This window comes from Motacilla alba, chromosome 2 (genome assembly GCF_015832195.1).
Source record: "Motacilla alba alba isolate MOTALB_02 chromosome 2, Motacilla_alba_V1.0_pri, whole genome shotgun sequence".
NCBI lineage: Eukaryota > Metazoa > Chordata > Aves > Passeriformes > Motacillidae > Motacilla > Motacilla alba.
In genome coordinates, this window is record NC_052017.1 from 19,968,660 (window position 1) to 19,987,768 (window position 19,109).

Below are 19,109 nucleotides of genomic sequence, written 5' to 3' on the forward strand. Positions count from 1 at the left end.
AAGACCTCAGAAAAAAAAAAAAGGATAATTTATGTTATTGAAGCAAAATATCTCATCTTCTATTGCCCTATTTGTCAAACAGGATTTTGTTCTAACAGGAGAATCACAAGAAGAAAATGATTCTGACATTGTAAAGAAAGCCATGAATTTGTCATTTTTTGTAATATGATCTTATGAGCTTTGTCAGAGTCAAGCAACCCAAATGTGCTACCTAAAGCACCCAACTGAAAAGTTAAGCAGTTAATTTGTGGAAAAATTAAGGAAAATGGAAGATAGGTAGAATTGGTATATAAACACTAAGGGAAGAGTTAAGGGAAGAGACTTTGAAGCTCCTCTTCCAGGAGGTAAGGAAGAGAGAGAGAGATTTTAGCTTGAGAGAGCACCATGAAATCAAGACACTGAGTTTGTGACTTTTCCTCCATACTGAGAGAGAGAAGGAAAAGGAAGACAACAGCCAGTGGATCTCAAACAAAGGATCTCTATCAAACTGAAATATTTTTGCTCAACCAAATTTGTGATGACTAAAAACCCTGCTACAATTAGAAAACTTCAAAGATTTTTTTTTTTATTCTGCTCTTTTAAAAATACAAGATATTGACATTTCATACTGCACCTTGTTGTCAAAGAGGAGCCAGTCTTCCGTACACCCACCCTTTGGCGGTGGTGAAGTGGGAGCAAGGGTTGGACGAACAGTATTGTTAAGCCTTTCACAGATGAATAACTCAACACTGCCACAGTTGATATCATTCCATGTACCTGAAAGCAAATTAGAATAAGAACAAAACAAAACAAAATGCAACCAAGATTGAGATAAAAAGTGTCCTTTCCTAAAGAAAATCTATTGTAGGAAGCAAAACTGGTTACAGCATTTGTATTTCTCTCCCCCGGGAAGAATAAGTTATGTCTGTTTCTTCAAAATATTCACGTTTCCAGCAAAGTTTAGAATATAAGTAATTTGTCCAGAAATAGAGATATTCCAGTATTGCTAAACCATTGCATTGACAAAGGGGAGTTTTAGTTCAAATGCTTAAATCTCTTGAGATTTGTAGAGTCTCTGGAATCACTCTGTCTATATAAGGCACTCAGTCCTGGGTACCTTCCTACCTGAGCTTCTCACGGTCCTACAGTTTTCTGGTATATTTTCTGCCTGTTGGAGAGTGATTCAAGATGATAACATTAACATCATCATCCCCATTTTACAGATCAGGAATGAATAAGAAAATGACATATGTTTAATTGGTTGCAGACATTTACAAGTAACTATCTACAGCAGAATTTTTCACACCTAATGTTTAATGGAGATATTGTCATTTTAGTTCAGAGAAGTTAAGGAAATTACTCATTTTATCTGAAAGGAGGTTTTCAAAACAGGACATAATATTTAATCCCAAAAACTGTCCATATCCTTCCATTCACCTCTAAAGGAGCCTAGGAAGATCACCTCAGCTATAGATTTTGAGACTGGAAATGTTTAAAAGTAGAAGAGATTTATTGATCCAAAAAAAAAGACTAAGGTCTTGGCTAGTATAAACACATTTGCTTGCAGTTCTCTGTATTTATGGATATTAAAGAATATTATATTATATTTTAATTAAAATATCATATAACATTGCTTAACAATAATAATCCAAGCCATGGCCAAACTCTCAGTTTTTAGGAACTGCACAAATGAAAGCAGATAGCTAATATCCTGGGGAGATGGGCATAAAATGGACAGAAGTTAAAGGAGAAAAAAATACTGACTCTCTCTGCCAATTGTCTGATGCTTACCTGATTTACTTATACCTTCAGTGGTTTTCTTACAAAATTTCAGGTGTAATTCAATGTGTTAGCTACATAGAGTTCAATTTTTTTAAGTACGCAAATAAGAGACTAGAATTTATTTTCCTTTTCTTTTTGAACGTTATGAAACATCAGCCTGCTCAGGATGATAACCCACCCAGCCTTGCTCACACAGCCCTCCCAGGCCTAAGGCACATTCTGCAGATTGAATGTTGTTACAGGACCCACCTGTATGAGTATACATCACCACACAGTTTTCGTCATTATTTGCAAAATTGGGTTCATTTGGAGCCCAGGCAACATAGTTCACTGATGTTCCATCCATCCACCTGAAAGAAATAATTTGAGGGAATTATCATTCTAAATTGAGTTAGTTAATATTTCTTTGCAAAGGATACATTTGAGTTTTGTATTTTAAGTTTTGTGTATCATAGCTTCAAAACATTTGTTTTTCTCTGTTAAAAGGAAACCAAGACCTTCCACTTGGAATTAGTGAAAAATATTTTCATATCAAGTGCCTACAGCACTGACTCAGAGCAGGTCTGAACAAATCATCTTTACTGGTGGTCCCAACTTCACTTAGTCTCTGAACACTGATAGTGTGCTGGAAATGCACCAGTCTAGGATTGGACCAGGATTTCTCTGGAGCACAGAAACAGACACTTGAGCTTATTCTAGCAATTTCCTGGGTCAAAAGCAATAATATAAGATCTTGTAGGGTAAGAAAGGATCTTGAACCATATACTGGGAACCGCTTGGAACCATTTTGTTAAGCATAGGAAATCTTTAATGTTATTTACCTTTTTGCTATTTTTTTCCAATTATGCATCAATCGTTTCCTAGCTTGGTGATTTACAAATTTATTTTCAAAAAATAGCCAAGACAAAAGTGAAAAGGCCTCAGTGTGCTGGTAGTCAAGTAATGAATCAGACAGGACTGATAATCTTCAGGCAATAACACCTCCAGGGCAATCCAATGTTTTTCCAGTTTTGGAGACTGAGTAAGCACATGCATGTTTTTGGAAGTAAATCACAGATTAGGAGTTCATCATGATGCCTAGCTACTTGTAAACCTTCTGAGTCAAATTAGAAAAACCAGTACATAATAGAGCAGGAGAAAGAATACAAAGCAAATAGTGGCACCTTCATCCAACAGGGAAGAGAATGAAACTAGTGAGGGAACAAGGGAGGACTGGGAAAACAACGATCATCTGAGCAGTGAATGTGATATAGAAAGCAGAATCTCCAGGACTTGAGACTACAGAGTCTCTGTGGTTTGTGGCCAGCAAAGGCAACCTGGGACAACAGAAGAAAGACTAAAATGAAGAGACTGAGACTCATCTGACCAAGCTTTGAACCCCAGAATAATGCACAAGAAAAAGATGCAGTGGGAGAGAAAAATGCCACAGGAGACATGTCTGCAACACATCCAAGGCTCCAGGGGACGTTTAAGATAATTCCAGGGCACTTTATTCCCAAAAACATTTGTAGAAGAGTTATGACTCCATGTCATGTGAGGCTGTCCTGCCCTGAACTCTGAGAGTGTAACCATCTGGAAAACCAGATAAGGGTTCTCCAGGATTGATATTTCACCTCTAAAAACCACTTTGATGCCTCTCACTGCAAGTTTCTAGGAATCTTTTTCTTTGATCATTTTAACATTGAGAAATGCCTGCAAGTACCATCTGGAATATGCTGGAGAGCTCCAACCAAATTTTTCTTTCATCTAAGAGAAGAGGATGACGCCTCACTTACTATGATGCAACATCTCAGCCTCAGAAAACAAAAGCAGGGTAAAGAACCAAAAGAGGTAGAAATAGACAGTAGAAATATGATGGGAGAAGTGCTTTGCTGAGGAGCAGAATCCCACTTTAAAACTTAATGTGAGGACATAAACCAGTCGACATGTTGTGTCATTGAATTTCACCTCCTAGAGCCAACCATGTCAAATGTGAATACATTATGAGTCTGACAAAATTAATTTGTTTTTAGTTACCGGAACGTTCTGTCAAGGCTCACACTTAAGCCAATGTAGAAGTTGTTCCCCCAGTCTTTATAGAAAATCTGAAACAAACAAACAAACAAAAATTTACTTAGCTGCAATAAAACAGATACTGTTACACAATGGCATAGTATGTAATGTGCAGGGAATTGCAGGAATTATGTGCCCAAACTGCAAAAATGCAAAATTTTCCTCCAATTTTCAGTATATAACTAGGGGAAAGAAAAAAAAACCACAAAACCAAAAACAACAGCAATCCAAAAAAAAGTGCAAATTATCTGAAAAAGAAATGGAGGAAAAAGGCTATGTTAAGACGGCAAGAATGACCTCTTAAGCAGGCTTATAACAATATTTTTGAGAGTTTTAGGAAAACATAGTGAGAATTTGCTGAAAGGCTCCCAGTTAATTGTGTGGGTTTGTACTTAGTCATGTGGAGGAAAGAATGTAATAAAATTTGATTTTGTTTTATTCCAATATATCATCACCAGGCCATTCCTTTCCTATAAGACAATATCCTAACTTAAACGTTTTGCTGCAAATATGAGATCTACTTTGACAAAGAGCTTTTATTGAATTCTGTGAAAAGAATGAGTCAGAAAAAAATAATTACTAATTGCAGCTTTCAGCTAAACAGAGCAAAGTCTTTGAAAGTTGCACCCTGAGAGCCTTTCTGAAAGGAGCTGAGAATTTGTCTATGTATAGCAAGTTATTAAAATAATTATTGTAATAAAACTTTTAAGTAGATAAGCAAATGAAAGTATGAAAGGTGGAACTGATTTTTTTTTTTTTATGATGGGGACGACTTTCTAATATTTCACAAGCCAGCTGATAAAATGTGCCTTAAAATGTGCCTCAGTTCACAGAATATGGTGCATTTTTCAAGCAACACGTTTCTTACATATTTCCAAAGAAAATTTTTTTCAGTTTCACTCTCAATGACAACAAGGTCACCACCATTCTTCTTGCAAAAGCCTCTGGCTCTTTCCATAGACATCGCCTCTTTGCTGAAGTAGTATTCCTTGTGTTTGTATATTATCCAGTCATCTTCACCAACAGCATGTTCATAACCTGCAAATGAAAATATTAATTACCTGTAATAGAAATTAACTGCATGACATGTTACTTAATTTCTTTTCATTGGAAGCACAAGACTTACCGAATGTGGAATTAGGCTCTGGTTTTGGTGAGGTTCCTGCAACATAAATCAATATTTGAGTAAATTATGTTTCTCAGCTGTCTCTCAATTATATTTACACAGCAGTTAGCATTTTAATTACAAATAATAATCTTAAGGGTTACTCAGTATATGCTTATTTTTGCCACAGAATTTCTCAGAGTACCTGGAAAAAAAGGGCTACCTTCAGCAAACAGCATGTTAGAGCTCATCGTAAGTTAACCTTAGAGACATTGCCCAGCTTTAGGCTGTTGTGTTTCTTTTCCCCAACACACTACATGTACCTTCCAAACCTGTCTGTATATTTCATTGATTAATAGTTTTCAACTGCCTTTACTGAAATTATATGTATAAACTGATTTATTGTGATTGATGGCACAATAAGCTGTCTCTAATACATGCAGATAGTATGATTCTGACCTGGAAAGGATGTTCTTATCTACCTTTAAAAGTTGCTAAAGAGAGAAAGTTATCTTACCTTTTTTAATTTGGCAAACAAAGTCCAGCATGTGTTCACAAAATAAATCGTTCCAGTTCATATTGAGATAGCCAGTAAACACACCACATTTTTCATTCCCATCATAATTGTTTGGTTCTCCATGTGACCATTTTTCAAAATTTACCTGTAGTGAAAACACAACTTTGTTACTATTTTCCTTTTAAAAAGAAACAATCATTCTGTTAAAGAAGAATGTACTTCATTTGATTTCATGGTCCATCTTGTTCTTTAATGCCAGACCTTTTAGGAGAAGTGCATGACACTTGAATAGAACAATAATTCATCTGTGTGTTTATAAGACAGGAAGTTCTTGCCCCATTTGTTACCAGGAGAGTTGATGTTCTCCTGTCAATCTCTAAAAAGAAATATATCCTCTGATTTCTGGGTTGTTTATCCTGCTCAGATGTTCCAACCCAAGACAATCCACTGGTGCTGCCATATGGACTTGGGCCTGGCAGATCTTGATCTATTTAAGACAATGAGGGCAGCAAAGCCGAGCCGGTGTAGATGAACAAAATTATTTATTGCAGCAAATGACGAATGGGAATGTAGAGATTAGCACAATCAGACTTGCTTGAAACAGGAGCTAGACTCCATCACCTTTCATTACTGTAAATGCTGTATTTTTATCTATAACTATGAATTATTAGAAGATTTAACACTAATTCCTACAAAGGAATCCGGTACAAAAGACTTAAGTTTACTTGTACTTTATATAGGAGTTATGAGAGCTTTCTGCCAAGAGAGACATAAAAAAAAAGTCAAAAACCTGGAATAACAAATTATTTACTCACTGGTGAGCCATCACTCCATGTAAATCCACTTTCAGAGTCCAAGGCACTTAAACCCATCCAGTAAGAATAGTGAATGTAACCTCTGTCTCTGAATGATTACAAATAGAGAGAATCAGACACACCATGAAACAGAGAAGGGGAATGTATAGCATTATATTATTGTCAGCACGCTTGATACTCTAAGTATAATTTGAGACAATCATATCAAGTAATCAGTCAATTGTCATGTGGGGAAAAGCAGCCTGGCACTACGTGTGCCAGGAAGCAGTGGAACAGAGAGCTTCATGGGAAAGATCACAAATGTCATAAGTCCACAAAACTGAGTTAAAATAAAATAAATTTAAAGGTCTTGGTTCCACTAAGTAGCTTAGGCATTCAAATTCAGACCTGCCTGCACTCATGGAGTTGATTTAAACATTTATACAAGCATATCAATAGGTCAGGCTTTTCTTAATCTTCCAATTTTCCCCCTTACTTAAGGTAGGAAACCAGCACAAAACACTCTTTTAATCAAGAGTATTTTATCTACTGATCAGCTACAAATGAGGTAAGAAGATCTGTTTTATCTCTTTGAATTAACTTCAGTTAAAACCAATTTTGATTATAATTCTCTCAATTGTGTTTACGTTCAGGCAACTTTAGTGCATGGCACCACCTTCGCAGAGGTGTGTCAAGAAAACCTTTTGCTCATCTCTTTTTATCCATTTTTTTCCTGCCACTTTTTAGACCATCTTTGTAAAGTAGAAATTGATCACCAGAAATCCTTTATGTCTTTCAGAGTGCATTTTAATTTTTTTTTCTTATATTTAAATGATGGACTTTGCAGAAACTTACAGTCTAGCTATCAGGTTTTGTTCCTCTTCACTGTGGATACATGCAAGATCTCCTCCAATAGTTCTGCAAAAATCTCTTGCTTCAAACCACGTTTGCATTTTTTCTCTTCCTCCCTGAAAAATCTATAGAAAGAGGGCAATTAAATACTGTATTGGATATTACAGATATTTGAAAACACAAATATAGGCTTCTATCTTGCTTCTGTTCTTCTGGTCTCATTCTATTACTGACTATTTAATAGTTCAACCATTTGACCTGTGGTTGTCTATCAAATTTGGTTATTGCTTTTCCTGTCAGCTCAGAGTTCCTGCCGCTCCAAACTTCAGTTCATACACATACAGCTTTTTCCAACATTTCCCAGCCATACCACTTGGGGATGGCTGGAGACAAGTTACCACAGACTGTCTGTCAAATAGGCAGGGTAAAATCCACCTTCCTTGCATGAACAAAATATATTGTTATTTAAATGACAAACATTTGCATTCAGAAATGAAACACCTACTTTGAAGCAGAAGCTGCTCTGAGAAACAGACTGCCATCCCTCTGGACAAAACAGGAGAGGGGATGTTGTTGGAGGGAGAGGAGGGGGGGTGACTCCCTCCACCAGCTGCTTGCAGAGAAACGTGTTTGTCTCCTCACAGTTCAAAATATCCCATAATCCAGCTGAACGTCCTGTTGCCATGGCCACGCAGCCTGATTCCTCTCCTTCATAAAACATAAAGTTGTTAAATCTTATTGATCTTCTCAAAATATCTGCTGCTTATTTAAGAGTAACATGTTCCCACTGTGTTTGGATAGCAGTAGCTCACAATAGCTCATATGCATTCCTATTAAATCATTAAAAGACTTTTTAAATGTAAGTTCCTTTTACATGATGCTAGGAGTTACTTAAAATACCTATCAAAAAACAAAACTCTAATGATACCAACAGACACATGCAGTCCCAAGTAATCTAGAAGGAGTTACTACAATCCCTGATCTATCTCTTTAGCACAAATAGAAAGCAGCATTACCTTCTGCTGCTTTATGCTACAAGAGTTTCTAAACCACTTTTTAGCTTTCAAACCCTCACCTTGTCATTCCCCAGAGCAGGAACTCAATGGCCCCCATGGCACTTACCAGGCATTCCCACATTCCAGTGAGTGAAGGTGACAGGATCTCCACTAGCCCACCTGAATGTCCCCTGTTCTTCCTCATCTGAAAGACCAATCCAGAAGTATTTTTCTGGTTTGAATCCAATTATGGAGGTCAGAAAAGCTTGTTCATATCTGTGAAGAGCAAGCACCAAACTGTTGTATCACATTTTATAAGAGTTTATTCATTTCTTCTAACAGTTCATGGTAGCAAATCTGGTAAATTTAAGGTGATTTGTCAATATGTACAAAATGAAGCAAGGATAATTATCTTGCTTCTATATTTATAATTATCATACAAAATAATTTTTCCCTTATATTTTGCCAATATAAATTATATCTAGAATTTAGGATGATTCTATTCACCTTTTATACTGTGCAATGAACGCAAGCCAAACAATGCTTAAGGTAATTTGTATCTATTTCTCATTCTGTATAAATAAGAGCTTCAGTATTTTACTGAGCTTTATTATAAGTTCTAGATCTTTAAATCTTGTTACTGTAGGGAAAAAAAATCTAATTTTATTCTAAAATTCTTCCGGATCTGGCTGTTGCAAAGAAAGAAAAAAAAGGCTGAAAAGCTTGAATCCTAGAGAAATAAATAGTTCCATGTTTATCTGTTTATTTTTAGTTGAAAAAATTTGAAAACAATCTGTCAATCTGGGGTTGTTTTGCAGGTGACCCAATTTTTTAATTCCCACAGGCAAAAACAGTGTAAGTGTGTAGTAGCAATAGCCTGAATGTTTGTATTGATGACCTAAAAGCCCCTGATGTATTATGCCATATTTCATCAGCTCTATCTTAATTTTTTTCTGGGAAAGAGTGGTGTTACACTAAACAGACATTATGAATAACTGCTAAGTAAGAAGATACTTCTGTTTAACACTTCCATCCTGGTTACACACATTAGAGGACAATTGTTGTTTCCATACCTGTCTCTGACAGTAGCCAGGTAACCTTTGTTTTCTTCACAAACTTTTTTTGCATCTGAAAATGTTGTTGGCAACTGCACCAAGGAGTAACAGTAAAAGCCATGCTTCATCCAGCCCTGTCAGTGTGGAAGCAGAGATGTGCAGAGAGGCTGTCAGATTGCATGGCTTTGTGCACTTCCAAAAGCCACACTAGTGCCACACCCCAAGTCAAAACTGATCCCAAAGGCCAGGAAAGGAACCAAGAGGATGATCAAACACAGCTTTTGTGACCATAACTCCATGTCTTGTCCTGACCACACCACGGTCACACAAACAGTGAGCCATGGTTATGCCTTGGAGCTGGCAGCCACAGCCACTTTGCATCTCCCTGTGTAAAGCTTGCTCTGCTTTCTCAGTACATAACTAGCTGTTACAAGAGTTTACAACCTGCAAAACAGTTAGCTCAAATATTCCTGATTCCTGCGGCAGACTGATAGAACTGAGGTGGCATGCAACCTTTGACACGCGTGTTACACCCTGAAAAGATTGCTCTGCAGAGAGTGGCTTTTATGGGTGAAGGGATCAGTTCTGCAGTAGGAGAGAGCTGAGTGAAATACACTTGTAAGGGAATAAAAAAAAGAAGTCAATCTACATTTCAATAAGATAAAGCAAAAGGTTCCCTATCAGTCTAAGAAGTATCAATACATATGAAATTAACAGCTGTCTAGGCTCCACCAAGAACAGTCAAAATAATTTACTTCTGGCATAGTTTTTATCACAGGGGTGAAAGTAATACACAGTCATCTTTCTCTGCTTTTGTTTTACACTTACTTTCTGGCAGCCTGGGTAAGTAACTTCAGCCTCCCCTGGTTCTTCTGCCAAGGGTTTCCTTTTACATATGTAGCCAAATTTCATTTCACAAGCACTGTCAGCCCAGGATCCATCCTAAGTATTGTTAAGAAGAAACCACAAAGAAAAGTGAAAGCTAGACACAATTCAGGTCCAACAAGAGTATCCATCCTCAGAAAGAGCCCTTCTGTCTTCCCATGGCTGAGACTGTTTCAGCTCTCTTCCTTGCCTGGGTTTTTTCTCCCAAACTCCCAAATACATACAGAAAAGGCCACATTTCCTCAGAGGTGTGAGACTGTATCTATTAAAGATTCAGGGACTGATGAGAGCAGGAAAGAAACATTAGGTTCCCCTCTATTCTCACCAGCATAACATCTATTATGGTCATATACCCAGATGACTATGGCAAGGAAATGCTTGATAAACCAAACATAAAATATGAAAAGATGTCTTGTGTAAGTCTTTTCCACAACATTACCCTTTTATTTTTATAATGAGTAGAAAACAAAATTAAATGTGTTTGTGCCTCCAAAGTAACTCCAAACCCCATATATTTTAGTAGTTTTAGAGAAAAAAATGACAAAGTCCATGCTCCAGGAATCTATTAGTCTATGATCAGTCATGTTCCATGTGGATGATGAGTGATTTCAACCAATTTCAGATGGGAATTGTCTCAGAGAAGACAAACAAAGTGTCCATGCAGTGCACTGCTTCTGGTGCATCACACACCTTCCTAGATCTGGTCTCGAGTATCCCTCCACAGTAAGAGAATTAAACAAGGTTCATTTTTTTTTTAATTTGTTTTTTTTTGAATCATGAAGGTTTTCATTTTAGGAGGCAAAGGACAGAAGAAAGTATGAGAGTGGGGAAGGGATTTTTACCTGCCCCTTCATAAGGATGCAGTCTGCCTTATTCCAAGTGTGGGTTGGCTCTCCATGGTGCCATTTGGTATAAGTCACAGGTGTGCCATCACTCCATTCAAAGTACATTTGAATCCTGAAGTCATTTAGACCAATCCAGAGTTCATCATCTGGCTCTGGGAACACAAAGTTAATTGTAGGTATGGATATATCTTATAATTAAATAATTACTTCTCAAACTCACTTTTGACTGAAGAACTTAAGGAAAAAAATAAGACTGTGGTTACAATGATCAAATAAATAATAGCAAACAGCATAATTCCAGATTAAAAAAAAAAAAAAAAAGAAAAAAAAAAAGAAAATGATCTTCAGGAATACTCACTGTACCCGAGCTGTGACACTGTAAAACTGTACTCTTCAATATTATGAATGCTCGCCAGCTCTCCATCCTCTTTTCTACAGGAAGACTGGGCTTCTTTCCATATTTTTGGTGTTCTGTAAATTCTGTAGCAATGACCTGCATAGGCCACCCATTCCCTGGGGCATTTAAAATGCTTTGAATCACCTAAAAAAAATATGGTATTAATGATAAGTTCTAGTCAGTGTTTTATTCACATCAAAAATAAAATTAACTGTGCCGATATGAATTTGAAATATTGGAGCACACAATGAAAGAGGAAAGAAGCCAAAGTCTGAGGGTACAAAGATTAAAAAACAGATTTTTCCCTCCTATTTGTGTTTGGAGCTCCCAAAAAACTGTTTTACAGGATTAAGTAAATACTGAGTAATATGCCATGCAAATGTACAGGTCACAATCCCACATTAAATCCCTCTCAGTGAGGCTCTGGGTACAGCCAAGTCCTACAGAAAAGAGCCTCTTTTCCTACTCAGGAACTCTATCTTGGTGAATTTTTTAGCTTTTTATATTTTTTTCTCTGGAAACAGCAGGTGCTCAGGAGCCAGTGGGAACTCCTACGCAGCCCAAACCATATATCAGAGAGTCCAGACACATTATACCAGAAATGTCACACCAAGCATTCCAGCTGCACAGAAATGCCACACACTTTGTTCAAATCTGATTTCTTGGCATGAGTTCAGTATGGCCAGCCTACCTTCCACTGCTTGGAAATTTCCCATGCTCTGCACCTACAAAGCCAACTAAAGAAGGGAGGACGTGTGCCCAGAATTGGTGTGTGGTCAACTGCTTTGTCTGATGCACCCTGGGCATTGTTTGGACCTGGGCAAATTGCATTCCCCTAAAGCAACATTCAGACGTGGTTTGATGGTTAGCAGGGTCAGAAACCTTTCCAAGTGAGCTGCCTGGATACAGCCAGAAAGTACAGGATATGCATGCTCCCCTGAGCCATATAATGTCATATACTCATATATATTAGGGGAGGGAGATACTGTGAAGTCAGTTACATGCTGGGAGTTTCCAGTTAAGCAACTGCACACCTATTTCTTCAGATAGATAAGACCTAGTCTGCCTCAAGTCAAAAGAGAGTTTAGCAGGGGAAAGGTTCCAGAAGCAAAGTCTGATTTTTTCCTTTCAGAATGGACCAAAAAAGGTCAAAGAGAGCAGGGGAGCAAGAACTCTGGCTCACATCTTTTAGCAGGACATAGGTTTAGAGTATATGTCAGAGCAGAGGTTATTTATCAGTATTTCATGGTCTGGATAACATGGCTAAACACCTAATACTGCCTTCTTCGGTATCCTGGGCTCTTTTCCAAATGATGAACAACATTTAGACATCATCTTTAAAATTAGCCAGGAAATTAAAATCTCCTCAATATTTGACCCAGGTCAACAAGTGTAAGCCTTTTGTTTTGACAATATGTTGCCTTTTCATATATGACATCCTCACAATATTTCTCACTGACTGTAAAAGCAGCCTCAGGTTTTGACAGCGTACCTGAGGCAATGGTGAAAGAATCCAAGGAGGTGTTTCTCTTTTGGCAGATATATCCCAGTTTCCGATCACACAGCTGGTTTTCCCATTTGCCATTCCGACCTTGGAAGGTCCCACATATTTTTCCAGATTCCACAGAGGGATTTCCTTTAAAAAAAACAACAACAGAATCCCTCTGTTGACAGTGAAAATTTTCACCTCTTCACAGGAGGGAATGTGCAAGACCTTTGCTGCTGCAAAGGCACAGGAGTGTCATTCTTTAGAGTGATAAATCCCAAGAGGTGTGACAAGGGAGCATCACTGGGGTGGGGAGGAGAGAGGAGGAGAAAGAGAGGGAGGAAATTTTGGCCCAGATGTTGATCATCATTTAAGAAAAGTGCACTTACCTGGAGCCCAGTTGAGGTATCTGAAAGGACTTCCCCCAGTCCACTTCCAGCCACTGTCAAGTGCATCATAGAGACCAATCCAGAGCTTTGCATTGATGCCCAGGTCACTAGTGAGCCCTAAATGGTCAAAAAAAAAAAAACAGTCAGGTTTTTAAATGCCTCTGATTTTTTAAAGTTATTCAATAAAACTGGAAATAATATTTTAAAGCATGAGAGATATATTTTTAGTATAAGTTAGATTATTTCCATTATTTTAATATAGGGTTTTGTGAGAAGGACAACTCCTGTAAGAATGTCACTTGGACCTATTTTATGAGTTAAATATAGGTATCCATGTTAAAGCCTTGGATCTGACTTACGTGCTGGTTTGTTTTTGGGTTTTTTTAGGGTATTTTTACTTTACCTAATAAATACATTTCTTCACGAAGGTCTGTGATGCTCAATAATTCTGCATCCTGCTGCTGGCAGCTTTTTCTTGCTTGGTGCCATGTCAAAAGTGACTCTGAGTTTATCTGATAGCGTGTCTCTGTCACAGGATTTGTCTTCCAAAAGCTGTTGTGGGTGGTGTCTATAAAAGATGATACCAGCAATTTGACCAGATAATCATGTTTACTAACTCAGAAAATAAATCAGTCCACATTAACCCATTCACTGATAAATTCTACCTCCACAAGTATTTCTCTCTTCAGCATATAGAAGTTTTGGTCTCCACACCCATTTCTTACCTCCAGATCCCTCTTATGCTCTTCCAGACCACCCAATAAAACAGAAATTACCACTTTCATGCAATCACTTGTGAAGTGGGGATGAAGGGGTGGGGAATTTGTGTATGGAAGCACTGAAGGCAGGTGAAGGTCACTGCCTTCAGTGTGTCCTGCACTCTTCCCTTCACCTAAAGCCTTCCTGTTCTCTCCTCCATCCTACACCATAGTCTCCTGATAAATCTCACCTTCTTCATTCCACTGCACATCCTTTTGTCTTGAAACCCTGTCCTAGGAGTTTCCTCTTTGTTTATCCATCAATCCCAGTCACCATCCTCAGAATACTCCCTGTAAGCACCAGTCTTGGGGACACTGTAGGGCAGTGGGAGTGCAGAGCAGGTGTTTCATGTCCTTGTTGCACAGCTCACCAGTGAACTAGGTGAGCCAGAATTCAACTCACTGTTCAATGCTACTTCCACATCCCAAGAGCATCTTGACCATGACAGTGGATGACACTTTTGCTTAACAGCTTTCCTGAGATTTTTATAAATAAATTACCTTTTAGTGGGCAGTATCCAAACAACTGGTCTTTATCAAAATCTGGAGAAGTTGCACACCAGAGAGAGTCTGCATCATCCCTCCGAGGGATGCATTCAGCATACCATTTCCCCTGGTGCTTGAAAGGGAACACACAGGGTGCACCAAAGGCATTTCCTCCCAGTGTATAGATATCTATGGAGAAAAGCAGAGATCAACACTCAACTCTCAGCTGACATCAGATGCTCACCACAGTGACACTCATAGTTTTCCATGGACAAAGCTGAGTCATTCAGGGCTCAAGACACCAGGGCTTTGTTACCCCAAACATCTAAAGGGTTGTTGTGCCAATCAGGTATGACTATGGCAAAATATTCAGAACTTAGACTCTCAAACACTTAATTTGGCCTCAAACTAATTTCTGTTTAACTTTGTCATGCCATTGTTTTCTGGACTATTGTGTCAGAGGTCCCTGTGACTCATCTTTTCCCATGATATACATACTTCTGTCCTTAGATAATATACATATTCTCTTTTTTTTTCCCCTGAATTGTTGAAAAAACTTGGAAAGGAGGTATCACAACATTTTTATTAGTATTCATGAGAGGAAGCTGTGTCTTAAATTTGCAAGGACTCTGCTAGGAGGTGACCCTTCCATCACTTTCCACTCTAATTTGCTGCTGTCTATACAAAATTATGACAAATTTCATTCCTGTGCAACAGCTGTAGTGTACAATAAAAATTTATTCTATTGTTATTTAAATTCCCAACGTATCAGTGTCACAACAGAAAGGACATTGATTACTTGATCCTGAATGCCCCCTCTACATTGCCCAAGAGGCATAAAATTGTAGGAAAAGGAGTTCTTACCCTCTGGGGTTTTTTTTCCAGGTTGATAAAACATGGCATCCTAAACCATTTTTCTTTTTGTTTTTTCCTCCTTTTTTTTTTTTTTCTTACTAGGCCTGGGAAACACTAGGTAAATAATGTTGATTGTGAATTCCATCTATCTAAACTAGAAATTTACTTCTTAAAGATTATTGGTGGCCAAACCAAATAAAAGCAACAATAAATACTAAATATAACACAATCATCTCTTCTAAAGTAGATCAGACATATTTTAAAACAGTCATAGGTTTCCTTTTGCTGCTTTTGTACAAACAGAATTCCCATTCTTCTTTATGTTTGCATCATGGGCCTTTGTAATTTTATTCTATCATTTGAAAGAATTGCACTTTACAAGGTATGCAGAAACGTATACAGCTATATTTGCTGAAAGGTATACAGATACATTCACCTTTCTTTCTACATCCTATTTATAACTAACTCCTCTGCTGATGTCACCCTAAGAAAATGGTTGCTGCCTGTCAAGCAGGCAGTGGCATGCTTTGTAGGAAGAGGCAGTCAAGTTACCAAGAAGTAGAGATGGAATTTCAGTACTCACCCTCATAGCGCTGAGAGCACACACTGTCTGCACTTCCATGGATTTTCCACCTGCTCCCTTTGCTGGATAATTTGGACAGCCTCATTTTCTTCCCCTTCCCCTTGCCATAGTTGAGAAACAAATCCTTGCCCTGGGTTGCAAGTGTCTCATTTCTACATTCCCACCACTGGAGTTCGTTTGTCCTGTTGCAAGATTCCAAGGTGACGGCAGCCTCGTCGTCCTTGGCGAGCACTCCCAGGCACAGCTTGAGTGCCATGCTCAGCAGCTGTGTGGGAGAGACCCACCTGAACTTCTGAAACTCATCATGCTCATCACAAGTGGTGGTTATGACTGAGCTGGAGTTCTGAGCTTGGGCACAGAGCTTGTTATCTTCATTATAGATTGAAAATATTCCCCTACCTGTAAAATAAAATGATAATGCAAACATTTGAGGAGATGTTTCTTAGGAGATAAAGGCAATTATTTGCTATATGACAGTCTGGGACCAAAAAAAAAAACAAAAACCAAACACCAAAACCAAAAAAATAAAAAAAACCCAACTAACCAACAAAACCAAACCAAATTAAAAAAAAAAAAAAACATATATAGTTCATAGAGAGATAAATGAAGGGAAGTTAATCATTGGTAAGAAGGATATTTATGAAAATATCCTTAAAATGAAAAAACACAAGAGCTGAAAATACAGCTCTTTCAAGAGAAATTGTTCCTCTTCTTATCCCTCCTGAAACCACAGTGGTCTCAAGAAGCATGTCAAAAATGACCTTCATTACATTTCATAATTTCTTCCAAGTTCCACAATATCATATTTAAATGGGCTTTAATTCTGCAAGTAAGAGTACTTTTTTGCTTTAGAGCTATTAAAAATCATTTACATACTCAAAATTAAATAATTTTTATATTTGACCCAGAAAAATACTGTGGTTTTCAGCTCATCAAGAAAGTGGTGTATTTTTCATTTTTGGTTAATTATCTTGGAAATTTTTAGCAGCTGTGCAAAAATTCATTTCTTTCCAGAGTTTTACTTGTAGGTTTCTCAGGAGGGAAGCCACAATTTGCAGCATCATCAGTTCTAAGACCAACTAAACTATGCCAATATCCTAAGTGCTATTAATAACTACATTTGTAAACAGAAATGTGAGACACTGAACATCAGGGTTTTGTTTCTTAAGATCAGCTTCAAAAAATAGCCTCCTCAAAATCTTCACTCTTTTTGCATCTCAGCTCACATCTCTTTGCTCCCTTCTAGATGACGGGCAACATCATCCAACTCACTTGGCAGTGCCATTGACTTTTACCCAAGGTTTCTTGCCAGAGTACGTAACTGGGCCTTCATAACCCTCCCATCCCAAAGCTGACAGGGAGCGGTTGAACAGCCTTGGTATTGTTGGTCTGAAAGGCTATAGACCAGAACAAGCCAGATAATATTTTCCCTGACAGAGCTCTCTGGCTGCAGTGGTTCTTGGGCAGGTTAGCAGGGGATGGGTTAGAGCTGGCTTGGTCTCACCCAAAAGCATGCCCAGAAGAAATTCCCTGTGGTGGATTAGATCATTGGTGCATTGGATGGTCCCTGCTGCCATTCAAGCAGTTGTACTGGACTTCCAGAGTTCTCTAGCTGGGAACTTGCCATGGAAAAGACACAGTGTCTTTTTTTTTTCCTCTCAGCAGTAGGAGGGTGTGGAATCTAATGAATGGGGGATTTTAAGATCCTTCCTAAAGCTCTCAGCTTGGAAACGAGTTTTCAATACGCACTGATCAGTATGCTATGGTCTGTATGAGCTGCCAAGAAACTCAAAGCACACATCAGCCAGTAGTTCTGTGCATGCTGAGTTCACTACTCTGTACTGAACTCTTCCAGCCTTCGATGGAGTAAAGTGAAATCAGATTTTTTCTGCTTTCTCAAGAATCAGCACTGCCAAGGTTATGGCCACATCTATTGGCATATTCCTTTCACTCATATACCACATTGAAACCTGGGTTAAGGAAAGAGAATGCCTATGCAGATATCACCAAACTTCAAGATGAACATAACGTTTTCTAATCATATGCTGTGACTAGATCTAAATGCACTGCCCACTAAGGGAGATAACTAGAACACATGTTAAAGAACTTGAAAACCTCCACACTAAGCAGAGGACAAAGACTTACCAGACATCTGAAGAGATGTACTAATGGAGAGAAGAAAAATCAGGGGCAAGTAGAGAGACATGGCAAATATTTCACTCCTTTCTTCCCTTCACCTCGTAATGATCCTAAAGACCAAGTCAGAGCCTTGGAAGAAAACCCCACTGCACTGAAGTGGATTAACAAACCCTTTTTAAGACTCAACAGATACAGGGAAGTTCTGAGCTTCAAATAAGGAACTGTGTCATGTCACATGAGTAATTTTGAAATAATACATTAATGAGTAAACTTTGCTTCCTAAGCTAGTTTTTCTACTGTATAAAAGTTTACCATGGAAACATAAGATCTAACAGGTAAGATTTTAGTGTGGATTTTTAAGACATACCTTATAACTCAGAATCATTATTTTTACCAAAAGGTGAGATTACTGTCTCATTTGCAGAAATAAATAAAACAAGTAAAAAAGAAGAGGAAGATTTGTCTGTATCAATACAGGATGAAAAAAGCCAGAGTGCACTGCAGTATTGTGAAAAATCTGCTGGGACACCATGCAAATGAAGTAACTATGACTTTGGAGTCAGAGAGAAACAGAATTTTCCATGCCTGAAATTCTACAGAAAAGAAAAAAAAAGCTGTAGAAAGTCAGATCTATGTTCTGCAGGAAACACCTATTCTTTCTTTTGCTCCATTCTTGACTATATGCAGGAATAATTACCCAACTGGCAGCAACAGCTGAAAAAATTGGGAAAGAAAACACACAATTCTAGGAAGAAAAGAACATGTGACTGGAAAATACTGGATTTTCAATTATTGCTAGTGAGGAAAACTAAACTGATGAGGAATACTGCCTCATTTTCCATGCCATTACTCTGTGAAAGTTCGCACCCCATAAAGTGCACACCCTACAGGCATTCTGACAAAATTCTGATGTTTACTTTGATAAAGCTTTCTCCATGATAGTTTAAAGAGCTCAAAAATCTTAGAGCACAGGGACAAGAAAAGGGACTCTGATGGAAGCTTTCCATCAGTTTTTGCACATGGACTTTGAAAAATTTCATTTCCCATACGTCCAGGAAAGGCTGGTGTGGCATACCTTCCCCAATATTGCATCTGCAGCAAAATTGCTGCTCTTGCAGTAGTGAAAACGCTGGACACCCACATGATGTTGTGGGA

The 19,109-nt window shown here is 38.1% G+C and overlaps 1 protein-coding gene across 1 annotated transcript in view; it reads right to left on the reverse strand.

The window, feature by feature from the left end:
* Window positions 1-18,143, reverse strand: part of LOC119695333 (macrophage mannose receptor 1-like) — a 28,215-nt gene extending 10,072 nt beyond the window's left edge. The window contains exons 1-20 of the mRNA XM_038123608.1: window positions 17,961-18,143; window positions 15,816-16,214; window positions 14,393-14,566; window positions 13,537-13,701; window positions 13,134-13,250; window positions 12,751-12,894; window positions 11,220-11,402; window positions 10,859-11,013; window positions 9,960-10,073; window positions 9,150-9,265; window positions 8,204-8,352; window positions 7,587-7,789; window positions 7,085-7,206; window positions 6,251-6,338; window positions 5,436-5,580; window positions 4,940-4,975; window positions 4,682-4,851; window positions 3,778-3,845; window positions 2,011-2,111; window positions 614-756 (exon numbers count right to left, since the gene is read on the reverse strand). Coding sequence (XP_037979536.1) covers window positions 614-756; window positions 2,011-2,111; window positions 3,778-3,845; window positions 4,682-4,851; window positions 4,940-4,975; window positions 5,436-5,580; window positions 6,251-6,338; window positions 7,085-7,206; window positions 7,587-7,789; window positions 8,204-8,352; window positions 9,150-9,265; window positions 9,960-10,073; window positions 10,859-11,013; window positions 11,220-11,402; window positions 12,751-12,894; window positions 13,134-13,250; window positions 13,537-13,701; window positions 14,393-14,566; window positions 15,816-16,214; window positions 17,961-18,021 — 2,853 coding nt within the window. The 5' untranslated portion in view covers window positions 18,022-18,143. The remainder of the gene's footprint in view (window positions 1-613; window positions 757-2,010; window positions 2,112-3,777; window positions 3,846-4,681; window positions 4,852-4,939; window positions 4,976-5,435; window positions 5,581-6,250; window positions 6,339-7,084; window positions 7,207-7,586; window positions 7,790-8,203; window positions 8,353-9,149; window positions 9,266-9,959; window positions 10,074-10,858; window positions 11,014-11,219; window positions 11,403-12,750; window positions 12,895-13,133; window positions 13,251-13,536; window positions 13,702-14,392; window positions 14,567-15,815; window positions 16,215-17,960) is intronic.
* Between the last annotated feature and the right edge of the window lie 966 nt (window positions 18,144-19,109).